Source organism: Phalangium opilio, unplaced genomic scaffold, assembly GCF_054372755.1.
Source record: "Phalangium opilio isolate 3A_F unplaced genomic scaffold, DU_Popi_V2 ptg000002l_1, whole genome shotgun sequence".
NCBI classification, from domain to species: Eukaryota; Metazoa; Arthropoda; class Arachnida; order Opiliones; family Phalangiidae; genus Phalangium; species Phalangium opilio.
Window position 1 is genome coordinate 3,177,173 of NW_028324144.1, and position 14,625 is coordinate 3,191,797.

The following is a 14,625-nucleotide window of genomic DNA, read 5'->3' on the forward strand; positions in this document are numbered from 1 at the left end:
CAGATGAGAATATTTTCTTTATGATAGAACCAAGAAGTGATATCTAGTTTATTAGTCCCCCAGTCCCCCTTTCAAAATACAAGGGGGGACGTAAAAGGAGGCCGGGCTATTACGCCTCTCCTCAGTCGGAAAATATGACTGTAATTTTCGTTATCATTCGCGTCGGCGCTGACGTGAGGTTTCAAGAACTAATGAGATGCTGGTTGTAATTTAGAGGCGGCGGGGATTAACTCCGGACCTACTAATCGTTTGGACTGGAAATAACGCTGGAAATGTGCACGCGAATTTATACCTTCTCCCTATAATAAACTAGATATCACTTCTTGATAAAACATTTAAACTTCTGACTTCAATGCCTTCTAGAAACACAGCACATTTATGTATTTTGAAACTAGATTGTAATGTTTTTCGAAAGATAAAATTTACAAAATAATTTTATTTTTTCTTCAAATTTACATAATTTCGCATAATGTCGAAACTTTCAGATAACACTTGTCTAAATGAAACGCAACACCAAGAATACAAACAGCTAATTAGTTACTAAACGACTAGTTCTGTAGCTAATAAACTTATGGTTTTAACATAAAGTACATAGTTATATCATAAGTTGATAAGATTGTTCCGTAAGTGTGTCACTTGTTACTGAGAGCTTGTCATGAAGTGACGTAGGTAAAACTTCATAGATTCTCGTAAAGCGACGCCTGGTGAGGAGCTGTCAAAGGGTTAGTAATGCAGTCACTAGATGGACTGTAAAACCGCGTGTAGTCAATTCTCGCTTCCGTCGTTCTCGAACTAGCTCGAGCTGTAAGTCTCTAGCATTACGAAGTATAGGTAGTGTCAAACTTATGGAACATATCACTTATAAACTTATGATAATAACTAAAAAGGGGAGTGCAATATGGTGTCATAAAATTTAAAAGGGTAATAAATAATAGATTTTCGGAATGTTAGACTCCAAGGATTGAGAGGTTAAAATACACATAAATCAAAACAAAAACGAGTCTAACTACTTGTACTTAAACTAATTAGATTAATAAAATAGTGCGAAAGAATGAAGTTTAACAGTTTTATCATGGTTTTATCGTGTTATTTACTCCCAAAAACAGTTTTCATTGATAGTGAAATACAAAATATGGCGCCTTTTTCAAGGCAAGCTATGATTGGTCAACCCAGAATGGATGCAAATCAGTGTGTGGACGCCTACGCAATATGTCAAAAGAAAGAGGGTAGAGATAGGACCGCAATTTGAGTCATTAATAAATAATTTACAATTTATTTTTACTCTAAACGTTATCACGTCTGTTGGAACTTGGAAGTTGATTTAAAGGGTTTTTGAAACACGATAACTCTTTCAACGAAACGTTTATTTATAAAATGATGAACGGGCAAATGCGAAACCGTCATTGAAATGAAAACGGGAGATGCCAAAAAAAGATAAAAAAATTTACAATTTGGGTGGCCCTAATGGATAGCCCGTGCTTTTGCCCTTCGAACAACTATTGAAAGCCTTAAAGGGGAATTAATAATGTCCAGGCCATCAGCGAAGTTAGATTAAAATATGCTGTTGTCAAATCGGAACTTTTAAATGACTTGTAGCAGAAGGATGATGCAGTCAAAACATGTTGGGGCGTTAGGCATAGCCGTTTTTGTGATATTTATGATCATGTATAGTCGGTTAGAAGCCGAAGTTTCAAGATTAGACGAATCTCGCCTTAAATTAGGTATAAATTTTCGATCATTTCCTTCGCAAGATATGTTGTTCATTTATATCTAACCTTCTACAAATGTAGCAAAAACGGTGGCTAAAATGCAACTACGAGAAATCAATTCAAACCATAATGCCCAATTACAATTACAAAGCAACGAACGAGCCAAAATGGCTGAATCCGCGGCTATTAGAGAATGGAGGGAATTAGACCCTGAAGAAAACATTGTCATGATTTATAATAGAGTTCCGAAAACAGGGAGCACGAGCTTTGTCGGTGTGGCGTATGACTTATGCGGCAAAAATCAATTTCACGTATTACATATTAACGTGACGAAAAATTCACATGTCCTATCCTTGTCTGATCAGGTTAAACACGTCATTAATCATAAAATACTTTTAAAAAAATTCAATTAACGGATATTTTATCGCATTTAGGCGAGGTTTGTTTATAACGTTACTAAATGGAATGCCAAAAAACCATCCTTATACCATGGTCATATGGCTTATTTAGATTTTGAGAGGTAAAACAATAATTAATCTTCGTTAATTAACCTTAATCTGTTGATTATTACGAAGGTTTGGTGTATCTCAAAAACCAGTTTACGTCAATATAATAAGGAAACCTTTGGATAGACTAGTATCGTATTATTATTTCCTAAGAAACGGTGATAATTTTCGACCCAATGTCGTCAGGAGAAAACAAGGAGATAAAATGGTTCGAATTAAGGATCAATAGGGAGCTAACAACAGAGTGCTGTCAGTTGTGACGTCAGATCCAAGGTTAAACGTCACAAGCCTGCCTTTAGCAATGGGCGGCCATGACAGTTACCGTTTTTTCTTTATGGGAAAACAGCAAGGGTGACGTCACACCGGCGCTTCTGACAGCACTCTACTGGCTAGGGGGAAGGGATAGTCTGACGTCACTCAGCCTCTCTCTGGTTGCGCGTAGAATACTGTTTCCAACCCTTAGGGGGGATGAAACTCCAGTAAGAGATAGAAGGGTGTGACGTTTCAGGGTCAGAACTGTTAGCTCCCTATTTAGCATTTAATTCCGAACTAATTAACTTTGTGGCCTTTAAAACCCTAGTCATTTGACGAATGTGTTGAAAGAGAAGAGAAGGGTTGTGAACCAGAAAGTATGTGGTTACAGATTCCGTTCTTTTGTGGCCATGCTGCTGATTGTTGGTAATTATGAGATAAAAAATGGGTATGAAACTATAGTTTAAATTAAAACGTGTCAAAATTTGATGACAGGGTTACGGGTAACGAATGGGCTTTAGCAGAAGCCAAAAGAAACCTACTGCAGCATTATTTGTTAGTTGGAGTTACCGAAGAGTTGGAAGATTTTGTAACTTTATTAGAAATGACTTTACCACGAATGTTTAAAGGCGCAGCTAAACAATTTTTGGAAGGTATTTAAAAAACAAGTCTACTATCCTTTAGAAAGTGTCAAAAGTTATGTTTTAAAACTGTTGCAGGAAAGAAATCTCATTTAAGACGAACATACTCTAAAGTTGAACCATCTGAAGAAACTGTTACTAAAATACAAGCCTCAAAAGTATGGCAAATGGAGAACGAATTTTACGAATTCGTTTTGGATAATTTTCACGCTATAAAGAAACGAACTTTAATCGTTAAAGATGGTGAAGTGTCCGATAAAGGTCAACAATTTATGTTTGAAAAAATAAGGCCGAAATCTCCCGTTAAACGGACAGAAAACTCTCAAACTTCCTCAAAACAAACTTAACAAAAAAAAAAACACGAGCGCTTCGATACTTTCCAAATCTTTTCAGATTCAGACTTATTTAAAAAACAAACAAACAAAAATGGAACAAGATCTTTTACAAATAATGAATCAACACAATACAATACATTGCCAAACATTTTAAACTTAATTCTTTCTTTCCTGACCCCAAAAGGGCCAAAAAGGAACCAACCAAGGCTTAATTGACTGTAAGTAAAACAAGTGTTTACTGTTTAGTGAAAAAGAAAGCATTCTTACCTATTTTATGGTAGTTGTCATCGTTTAGTTCTTCTCAGAAATGTTTGGCAATAACTAATTTTCTAAAATGAATAAACTGCCAGTTTTTGAGTGTGTGATAATAATTAAAAATATTAACCAAAACTAACTAAACAAACTATATAACAGGCACTGATACTATATATTTTAAAAACACTATTTTAAAACCAAACTTGTGCACTATTCGCGCACTATTTTATACTTCCTGCAAAACGTTGCCTTTCAAATAAATAAATAAACTAACAAACTAACGAAATTTAATTTTAAAAACTTGCGAAATTCATTTTAGAAAAAAAAATTACTTCCCGCGACTCTTTCCCGCCATTTTCTTTGAAAATACGCGACCTCTACCCCCTACTGGTTCTCCTGTGGCAGAAGCTATAAATGGCGTAAGCCTATTGGTTCTCCCTGGCAGAAGCTATAAAAGTGGTAAGCCTATTTCGTCTCTCGGCAGAAGCTATAAATGGCGTAAGCCTATTGGTTCTCCCTGGCAGAAGCTATAAATGGAGTAAGCCTATTGGTTTTCCTTTGGCAGAAGCTATATTTCGGAAATATTTGGCGGGAAAGAAACTATTTGCCTCATATAATGTTAACTTTTTCAGAAAATAAAATAGGCCTTAGTTTTCTATGATATTATAATCTTGTAAAAAAAAAAATAAATAAATGGGGTGTTAAAAGACCGCAACCTGACCTTTGACCTATCAAACTAAATTAGGCTTAACCTAGAACACCATGAGTGGTTGGTCAGGTTGTCATCTCTTCCCTCCAAAAATGGTAATTTTTTGGTAAATATGTACAGCTATATATTTTTAAAGAAAATTATTATTCTTCCTTAATTTTAATTAGATCTAATAATTATTATTAGTTTTTAGTTTTTTAAAGTTGTAGCATAGTGTAAAATAAGTATTAATAATTTTTTGTTGGGGTAATGTAAAGTTATTTTTTGTATTAGAATTAAACAACACACTATTTTTCAGTATTGTTTCTACATAAACTTATGTTTTTCATATGAATTTGTTAATTAAAAAAAGCCTAATAAAAATTTTAACATATATTCCTCTTTATTTGTCACTCGATTAAGAATATTTATTTCGTTTTTTTTTTTTTTTGCTGAGGTTGGTATTTTTTTGCTTAAGCGCGAAAATAATCATAAACTGGTAATTAATTATAATTATACATCGTAACCACAATCGGCAAAAATTATATACGCGTATCTACAATATCTCGCCGTGATTTTTTTCCTAAATCAGATCCAAAACACGATTGGCCATTAAAGAGAGTATTCAATTGGTAGTTGTTTTTAATTTCCCTATAAAATTCTTGCATATTTTTTTTTATTTAAATCTCATTTAAATTAGAGATTTTAATTTAAATAAGTGTGTGGCCAAAATTGGTAATAATTAAAAATTAAAATAAATTTATATTTATATTATTTAGTTAAAACAAGAAATTCATTATTTTAAAAGCAAGAATGAATAACAGACTAACATTCCTCAATGGGGAGTTTTCAGTGGGGGCGTGACTTATTTTCCGGGGGAGTTTTCAGTGGGTGCGTGTCTTATTTTCCGGGGGAGTTTTCAGTGGGGGCGTGTCTTAGTTTCTGGGGCGGGGAGTTTTGAATGGGGGCGTATATTAGTTTCCAGGGGCGGGAAGTTTTCAATGGGGGCGTGGTTTCTTTTCGCGGTGAAGACGTTCATCCAATAAGAAAAGAGGTGGTGGAGCTTTTCATAAATTGGGTTTTAAATTGTACTGCTATTCATTTCCGTTTGTTTAAAAATAACTATTCCCGATTAAAAGTGTAATTTAAAAAATATCAGGGCTAAGTTTGGCTTATTTAATTAAAAATTAACTTTCCCAAAAAAAATTAAATTAAATTTATCACTTAATAGTTTCAATAATTTTGATTCTATTAATCATATTAATTAATTTATGAAGGGGAAGTGTAAAAATTAATATTACACTCAATACGTGACGTGTTTGTCTTCAAAAAAAAAATCCTAATAAAATATTTACAATATTATTCTTGAACAATAATTTCCTTTCGTTATCTATTGGCTACAGATATTATAAGACTAGCATAGTTTTGGGGAACAAAAAAAAACCTCAAAAATATTAGAGATCTATTTTAAAATGGTTATGTATACTATATTGTATATAATTATATATATTTTTACATATTATGGACGTATATTTCTACATTTACAAGTATTTCTTTTTTGTTTGTTTATTTTGGGAGGTATGACAATTTTGAAATTCTTTGTTTTTTCACGTTATGTTAGAAAGGGAAAACATTTAAGGATGGGAAAGAGGATAGGAGAGCTAATTAGTATTCTAATTAAAGGGACGTGTGATTAATTAATTAAAAACTATACACCCTAATTAAGATATGCCTCAGGATCCATAGAGTAATTTACTCTTGACGAGCGCAATTACATTAAAGGGATAGTAGCGTATTAATCGATTATTAATAATACCAGAAGCCGACATCATTATGACGACATCAACCATCAGAAGGTTACACAGTTATGACGTCATAAACCACCAGGTGGCACAGTTATGACGTCATAAACCACCAGAAGGTGACACAGTTATGACTTCATAAACCACCAGAAGGCGACACAGTTATGACTTCATAAACCACCAGAAGGCGACACAGTTATGACGTCATCACCCACCAAAAGGTAACATCGTTATAACGTCATCACCCACAAGAAGGCGACAATGTTATGACGTCATCACCCATAAGAAAGCGACACCGTTATGACGTCATCACCCAACCGAAGGCGACACCGTTATGACGTCATCACACAACCGAAGGCGACACCGTTATGACGTCACCGCCCAACCGAAGGCGACACCGTTATGACGTCATCACACAACCGAAGGCGACACCGTTATGACGTCACCGCCCAACCGAAGGCGATATCGTTTTGACGTCATCACCCAACCGAAGGCGACATCCTTTTGACGTCATCACCCAACCGAAGGCGACATCCTTTTGACGTCATCACCCAACCGAAGGCGACAATCTTGTGGCGTCATCGCCCAACCGAAGGCGACACCGTTATACCGTCATCACCCAACAGAAGGCGACACAGTTACGACATCATCGCCCAACCGAAAACGACAGTTATGACGTCATCGCCCAACCGAAGGCGACAATGTTATGACGTCATCACCCAACCGAAGGCGACACCGTTATGACGTCATTACCGATAACTGGCATGGTGGTTTTTCATTTTCACCCACCATATTTAAAACCACGAAAACCGCTTACTTTAACCGAAATGATACGCTACTATCCCTTTAATAAAAACAACTATATTAAATATATTGAGGATATAATATGTGTCAAAAAGTAACGTTTCGTAGATAAATATATCGTATCATATTGATAGTATATATGTTTATGTTATAATAGAGGTTTAAATAAAAGCCCACAATCCCATTTACTTTACCCTGACTTTGGGGGAGCAGGAAATCTATAGTGTTTTCATTTTTAAAATATGGCAAGAACTCGGAACTTTCTCGGGAAAGTTTTGTTTGTTTAGTAACTTAACATAAATTGGGGGTTTGCGAGTTAATTCCTTTAGATAAAATCAACTCCTTGTCATTAATTAATTAATTAAGTAAGCTCATTAAAAATAAAAATAAACTTCCGACTTGAAAATTAAATGGATATGGCAACTAAAATAATCAGAGAGTAACTAAATAACGGCGGTGGTAGCTAATATATATATATATATCTTATCACGATTCATTTTGTATCGGTATCGGTATCGGTATCGGGAGCGGTGGAAATATATTTTGGAAGAACAGAATGAGCTAGATTCAGATTTTACGCGCGTTTTGAGCGTGGTAAAACTCGTTAAAAATTAACATCATACCTTTTGAGTGTGTGGCTCGGTTATAGCCGTCGTTTTTTTTTTTAAACAGGAGCCACTCGTCTTCTTGGTCATAGAACAACGTGACTCGCTCTTCGTCTCATAACGGCTCTAATACCGCTATTACTAAAATGATAATTAGTTCTTAGAGTCACTAAAGACGACCCGAGACATATTCGAACTGGAGCCGACATTCCCCCCGGTAATTGTATCAGAGTGGTACAAACAGCGGCGCCACCGTCGTAAGTCGGTTCCATGGCCACTGGTCTGACTATAATCTTATCTTCTAAATTGTGCATGTGTCCTTTACTCGGGGATTCACGTCCCGAATGATATTGGCGTAAATGATGACTAAAATAATTGGCTCCACCACCTTTGGAGTGTTTGGGTTTCCTTCGATAGTTCATCGGGGAATAAAGTAAAAACTCGAATTCTTCGGGTTCGTCCTCGATAACGGCGCAAACGTGAGCGAAAGGTCTACTAGCCATGTGTTTCATTTCGGCCACGTGTAAGCGACGGGCTTGACGAATATCTAAAGCTTGTTTCACCTTCCAGACTACGACGCAAATGGCCAGGAAGAGAAAGAAACAAGAAAAGAAAACGGAGAAAAAGACGAAAAGGTCGATTCTCGTTTGATCTTGACGAAAAAATAGATTTCCGTAAGATATATTCGAACTGGTACTGCCAACTCCGTGAAGCACCATAAAGAAACGGGTCGTGCGTAAATCGTGGACTTCCTGAGGTATCGTGATTACTAGACGATTTTTTAAACTACGAACTAATAAAAATTCGTGCTTATTCTTTAACGTGACGTATGTAGTTAATCCAGTCGCTTTAATTTCGCGTAATAGTAACGGGGTTCTACCGTTAAAGGTTTCCGTTATATTTTGTAACGATAGCACCTGAAATTAATTTGAGTAAGAAATACTGATGTAATTCGCGAGTGTGGATGTGTGCGAATAGTCGCGAATATTATTCTAGGGTTCCTAATCGATTAATCGAAGGAACGGGTCGAATCCGTCGAATATTTAAAAATTTTAATCGATTAATCGAATCAACGGGTTAAATAAGTCGAGTATTTAAAATTTTAATCGATTAATCGAATCAACGGGTCAAATCCGTCGAATATTTAAAATTTTAATCGATTAATCGAATCAAATCGGGTCTAATAAGTCGAATATTTAAAATTTTAATCGATTAATCGAATCAAATCGGGTCTAATAAGTCGAATATTTAAAATTTTAATCGATTAATCGAATCAAATCGGGTCTAATAAGTCGAGTATTTAAAATTTTATTCGATTAATCGAATCGGGTCAAATCCGTCGAGTATTTAAAATTTTAATCGATTAATCGAATCAACGGGTCAAATCCGTCGAGTATTTAATTTTAATCGATTAATCGTAAAAAATACGAATTTTGACTTTTAATGAATCTCATCATATTTCTTTAAAGATTAATTAATTCAATTACTTACCGAGCTTTTGAATTATAGTTTTAAGAGGCGATTAATCGATTATTGTTTAGATTAATATTTCTTCAATTAATCGAGAACTTTTTGACCAACCAAAAAATAGTCGATTAATCGATTCGGGGACAAACTATTCAAATAACTTCCACACACACACCCGAACTAAAGGACAAGCTAAAGAAGCGTAAAACTTCGACAAGATACATTTCATAACACGATTAAAAAAATAAATAAAAGAAGAAACATCTAGCTGAGCAATTACTTGAATTAATTCCTCGGCTTCTGGATCACTTTGCCTTTTCCTTTTCCTCACCTTTTTGAACCAATCGGGTATGTCTTCGTTACCCCTAAGTACGCTTTCCACCGTATATTTTTGATCAATTTGGACAGTGTTAACTCCGTTAGTTTTGTTAACGTCAATAACAAACGTGTCCTCTTTGGCGGATAAGTACAAATCGATACCACCGATGGCTACGTCCAACGTAATACGTATATTTACATTCATGTATCTCGGTTGAACCGCGAAAAAGGCTGAGCGAGTTTGTAAAATGCTGTAAGACGGTTCCAGGCAAGGTTCTGGTAAAAAAACCACAAGTACCATTGGTTTTAAAGTACTTAAAGAGATGAAAATATCATGAAATTGAACCTTGAGGATTAGCCGAGCCTTGAGGATTAAAACAGTAATCTTTATCGAGGAACATATGTCGATAACATTGATGTCCGTCAGTAGGTACACCCATAAAGTATTCCTTGCATCTCGAACATTGTAATTTCCAACAAGGTACCGCGGAGTTTTTACCAATCTTGTTGGAACATTGCTTTTCGTTTTCCGTATTATTATGGCAAACGCAATTCTCTCCATTAAGAATGTTACAAGTATCTCCGTGGCCGTGACACTCGCACCTTAATTAATTAATTTTGACCCCCAAAACAGTTCCAGTTCAGTATTACCACCACAAACCCCTTTTACGATAATTTTAAAGAAACTGTAAAGAAGACACTGGAGGATGGTTAATTAAAAATGATTTGAAGTACACAGGAGGGGCGTGGTTCCAACAAACTTCGGGGAATGGGCGCTACAATCTGTAGGGGCGTGGTTCAAACAAACTTCGGGGGATTGGCGCTACAATCTGTAGGGGCGTGGTTCAAACAAACTTCGGGGGATTGGCGCTACAATCTGGAGGGGCGTGGTTCAAACAAACTTCGGGGAATTGGCGCTACAATCTGGAGGGGCGTGGTTCAAACAAACTTCGGGGAATGGGCGCTACAATCTGTAGGGGCGTGGTTCAAACAAACTTCGGGGGATTGGCGCTACAATCTGTAGGGGCGTGGTTCAAACAAACTTCGGGGTATTGGCGCTACAATCTGGAGGGGCGTGGTTCAAACAAACTTCGGGGAATTGGCGCTACAATCTGGAGGGGCGTGGTTCAAACAAACTTCGGGGAATGGGCGCTACAATCTGTAGGGGCGTGGTTCAAACAAACTTCGGGGGATTGGCGCTACAATCTGGAGGGGCGTGGTTCAAACAAACTTCGGGGGATTGGCGCTACAATCTGGAGGGGCGTGGTTCAAACAAACTTCGGGGAATTGGCGCTACAATCTGGAGGGGCGTGGTTCAAACAAACTTCGGGGAATTGGCGCTACAATCTGGAGGGGCGTGGTTCAAACAAACTTCGGGGAATTGGCGCTACAATCTGGAGGGGCGGGGTTCAAACAAACTTCGGGGGATTGGCGCTACAATCTGGAGGGGCGTGGTTCAAACAAACTTCGGGGAATTGGCGCTACAATCTGGAGGGGCGTGGTTCAAACAAACTTCGGGGAATTGGCGCTACAATCTGGAGGGGCGTGGTTCAAACAAACTTCGGGGGATTGGCGCTACAATCTGGAGGGGCGGGGTTCAAACAAACTTCGGGGGATTGGCGCTACAATCTGGAGGGGCGTGGTTCAAACAAACTTCGGGGAATTGGCGCTACAATCTGGAGGGGCGTGGTTCAAACAAACTTCGGGGAATGGGCGCTACAATCTGTAGGGGCGTGGTTCAAACAAACTTCGGGGGATTGGCGCTACAATCTGTAGGGGCGTGGTTCAAACAAACTTCGGGGGATTGGCGCTACAATCTGGAGGGGCGTGGTTCAAACAAACTTCGGGGAATTGGCGCTACAATCTGAAGGGGCGTGGTTCAAACAAACTTCGGGGGATTGGCGCTACAATCTGTAGGGGCGTGGTTCAAACAAACTTCGGGGGATTGGCGCTACAATCTGGAGGGGCGTGGTTCAAACAAACTTCGGGGAATTGGCGCTACAATCTGGAGGGGCGTGGTTCAAACAAACTTCGGGGAATTGGCGCTACAATCTGGAGGGGCGTGGTTCAAACAAACTTCGGGGAATTGGCGCTACAATCTGGAGGGGCGGGGTTCAAACAAACTTCGGGGAATTGGCGCTACAATCTGGAGGGGCGTGGTTCAAACAAACTTCGGGGAATTGGCCCTACAATCTGGAGGGGCGTGGTTCAAACAAACTTCGGGGAATTGGCGCTACAATCTGGAGGGGCGTGGTTCAAACAAACTTCGGGGAATTGGCCCTACAATCTGGAGGGGCGTGGTTCAAACAAACTTCGGGGAATTGGCGCTACAATCTGGAGGGGCGGGGTTCAAACAAACTTCGGGGAATTGGCGCTACAATCTGGAGGGGCGTGGTTCAAACAAACTTCGGGGAATTGGCCCTACAATCTGGAGGGGCGTGGTTCAAACAAACTTCGGGGAATTGGCGCTACAATCTGGAGGGGCGTGGTTCAAACAAACTTCGGGGAATTGGCGCTACAATCTGAAGGGGCGTGGTTCAAACAAACTTCGGGGAATGGGCGCTACAATCTGTAGGGGCGTGGTTCAAACAAACTTCGGGGGATTGGCGCTACAATCTGGAGGGGCGTGGTTCAAACAAACTTCGGGGAATTGGCGCTACAATCTGGAGGGGCGTGGTTCAAACAAACTTCGGGGAATTGGCGCTACAATCTGGAGGGGCGTGGTTCAAACAAACTTCGGGGAATTGGCGCTACAATCTGGAGGGGCGGGGTTCAAACAAACTTCGGGGAATTGGCGCTACAATCTGGAGGGGCGTGGTTCAAACAAACTTCGGGGAATTGGCCCTACAATCTGGAGGGGCGTGGTTCAAACAAACTTCGGGGAATTGGCGCTACAATCTGGAGGGGCGTGGTTCAAACAAACTTCGGGGAATTGGCCCTACAATCTGGAGGGGCGTGGTTCAAACAACTTCGGGGAATTGGCCCTACAATCTATCGAAAAACAACGACTTCTGCGCGTCACGTGGTGTCTAGCTTTGCATGACGTATTTCAAATAACTTTTCCCACCCACCGACACCTTATTTACAGTTCTTTTAATTGAAAATAAGTCAACGTACAATCGACAACCATCTTTGATATGCTCCTCGGCTTTAAAGTAACCGGAAGTACAAACATCGCAGCGATCACCTTCGGTATGGTTTTTACAGTTTAAGCATATCGCGTCTCGACTCGATCCTTCTCCGACTAAAGTTTTAATCTTCATTTCCTGTCATTTATTCAACAATCTCTGTGCCTTAGGCGTCTTTTTTATAAAACATGTTATCTTACATCGATATATACATGGGATTTTCCAGAAAAGGTTGAATTAAGGACATCTTGTCCTAAACAAAGATTACTATGTCCATTGCAATGAACTTTGCACGGAATGCAAGGTTCGCCTTTCACAGGATCACCAACAAAGAGTGTTTTGCATTTTTCGCATTGAGGTCCCTTTCAAGAATTACAATTACTTTCTAAGAACTAAACCTTAATTCAAATTAAGTTTGTACGAGTAATCGAGAACATTAGTCTGTATCGAATACATTAATAGAACTGACAAGGTCGTGATCGAATTTGAGATTACAGAAACAATAAGAATTTTGGTACGATTAATCGAAGTGAATTAATTAAGGCGAGTAATCTTCAACTTTTGTATGCCTAATACATTTCTGACATCTTATCGTAAAATTAAAATTGATGGAATCATTTACCGCTTTTTTAAATCGATTAATCGTTTTACGATTTTGTACATTTTGTACGATAATTAGACGATTTTGCACGATAATTAGACGATTTTGTACGATAATTAGACGATTTTGTACGCTTAGACGATTTTGTACGATAATTAGACGATTTTCTATGATAATTAGACGATTTTGTACGATAATTAGACGATTTTCTATGATAATTAGACGATTTTCTACGATAATTAGACGATTTTCTATGATAATTAGACGATTTTGTACGATAATTAGACGATTTTGTACTATAATTAAACGATTTTGTACGATAATTAAACGATTTTGCACGATAATTAGACAATTTTGTACGATAATTAGACGATTTTGTACGATAATTAAACGATTTTGTACGATAATTAAACGATTTTGCACGATAATTAGACGATTTTGTACGATAATTAGACGATTTTGTACGATAATTAAACGATTTTGTACGATAATTAAACGATTTTGCACGATAATTAGACAATTTTGTACCATAATTAGACAATTTTCTATGATAATTAGACGATTTTCTATGATAATTAGACGATTTTCCGAGCAATCAAGAAATTATTGAAAAATCGATTAACCGAATGGAATTTAGAATAGGGGGCTTATTAATCGAATCGTATTCGAACCAAAGTAAAGAAGAAAAACTCTAAAAAATACTTACAATGGTATTATTGTAGCAGTGAATACAACTTGTCAAATTCTTAATCCCGAGGCAGTCACTATGTCCATTACATTTGCATTTAGTCGCGCAATTTTTTCCCACATATCCAAAATGGCATTTGCAGGTATCAGGGGCTATACAATTGCCGTGATCGCAACCTAACCGACAAACTGGTTTGCAAGCATCCCTGAACAGGATTGAAAAAATCTTCAAAGATCTTGCATGTCGTCTTTGCCCGCAGAATTTCCAAAAAATTATAAATACCCGTCTAAAGTATAATTGGCTTTGCATTCGCATCGGTACCCATCTTCCTCATCAACGCATTCTTGATTACTGCTATCGCAATTATGGTGAAAATTTAAACACTCATTTTCCTTTGGTTTCGTAAGGTAGTTCCAATAAGTTGTTCTGTTCGATATCTCCCACCAAACTGTCACATTTTCTATAGTTCGAATTAATACAAACACGATGCTACAGTCTACAGTAATCCTTCAAGCTTAGGGTGCGCGAATAATCGATTAATCGAACGGATGGGTTTAATTTTACTACGCAATACTTCACAATAAAGGTGCGCGAATAATCGATTAATCGGATCTGTGGGTATAATTTTGTTCTGTACGATAACTCCCACTAAACTGTCACATTTTCTATAGGTCGAATTAATACAAACATGATGCTATAGCAATTCTTCAAGCTTAGGGTGCGCGAATAATCGATTAATCGAACGGACAGGTTTAATTTTAAAGTTTTGAAACCAGTGATTATTTAAACTATAAACAAATACGATGCTACGCGATCCTTCACGATA

The 14,625-nt window shown here is 37.9% G+C and overlaps 2 protein-coding genes across 3 annotated transcripts in view; one reads left to right on the plus strand and one right to left on the minus strand.

Annotated features, from left to right (window-relative positions):
• Positions 1 to 1,178: 1,178 nt before the first annotated feature.
• LOC149718284 (heparan sulfate 2-O-sulfotransferase 1-like) lies at positions 1,179 to 4,773 on the plus strand. Its single transcript, XM_089840336.1, has 7 exons — positions 1,179 to 1,721; positions 1,791 to 2,074; positions 2,144 to 2,229; positions 2,285 to 2,423; positions 2,796 to 2,893; positions 2,963 to 3,120; positions 3,187 to 4,773. Exons 1-7 carry the CDS (start codon positions 1,586 to 1,588, stop codon positions 3,453 to 3,455), a joined length of 1,170 nt encoding a protein of 389 aa, XP_089696462.1. The 5' UTR covers positions 1,179 to 1,585; the 3' UTR covers positions 3,456 to 4,773.
• Positions 4,767 to 14,625, minus strand: part of Megf8 (multiple EGF like domains 8) — a 33,986-nt gene continuing 24,127 nt past the window's right edge. Inside the window, exons 26-32 of one of the 2 annotated variants that reach the window (XM_089840301.1) lie at positions 14,082 to 14,259; positions 13,818 to 14,004; positions 12,711 to 12,872; positions 12,500 to 12,648; positions 9,729 to 9,985; positions 9,396 to 9,658; positions 4,767 to 8,514 (exon numbers count right to left, since the gene is read on the minus strand). In XM_089840301.1, the coding sequence (XP_089696427.1) occupies positions 7,684 to 8,514; positions 9,396 to 9,658; positions 9,729 to 9,985; positions 12,500 to 12,648; positions 12,711 to 12,872; positions 13,818 to 14,004; positions 14,082 to 14,259 (2,027 nt within the window). In that variant the 3' untranslated portion in view covers positions 4,767 to 7,683. Of the gene's footprint in view, positions 8,515 to 9,344; positions 9,659 to 9,728; positions 9,986 to 12,499; positions 12,649 to 12,710; positions 12,873 to 13,817; positions 14,005 to 14,081; positions 14,260 to 14,625 lie in introns of both variants that reach the window. The other variant, XM_089840298.1, reaches the window with a different exon arrangement.

What these genes read in the sequence shown, in the direction of transcription:
- LOC149718284 (XM_089840336.1), top strand. Translation starts at nt 1,586, where the DNA reads ATGACTTGTAGCAGAAGGATGATGCAGTCAAAACATGTTGGGGCGTTA. An exon ending in GCTTATTTAGATTTTGAGAG is followed by an intron (nt 2,230 to 2,284) that starts GTAAAACAATAA and finishes ATTATTACGAAG; the next exon opens with GTTTGGTGTATCTCAAAAAC. An exon ending in GAAAACAAGGAGATAAAATG is followed by an intron (nt 2,424 to 2,795) that starts GTTCGAATTAAG and finishes TTAAAACCCTAG; the next exon opens with TCATTTGACGAATGTGTTGA.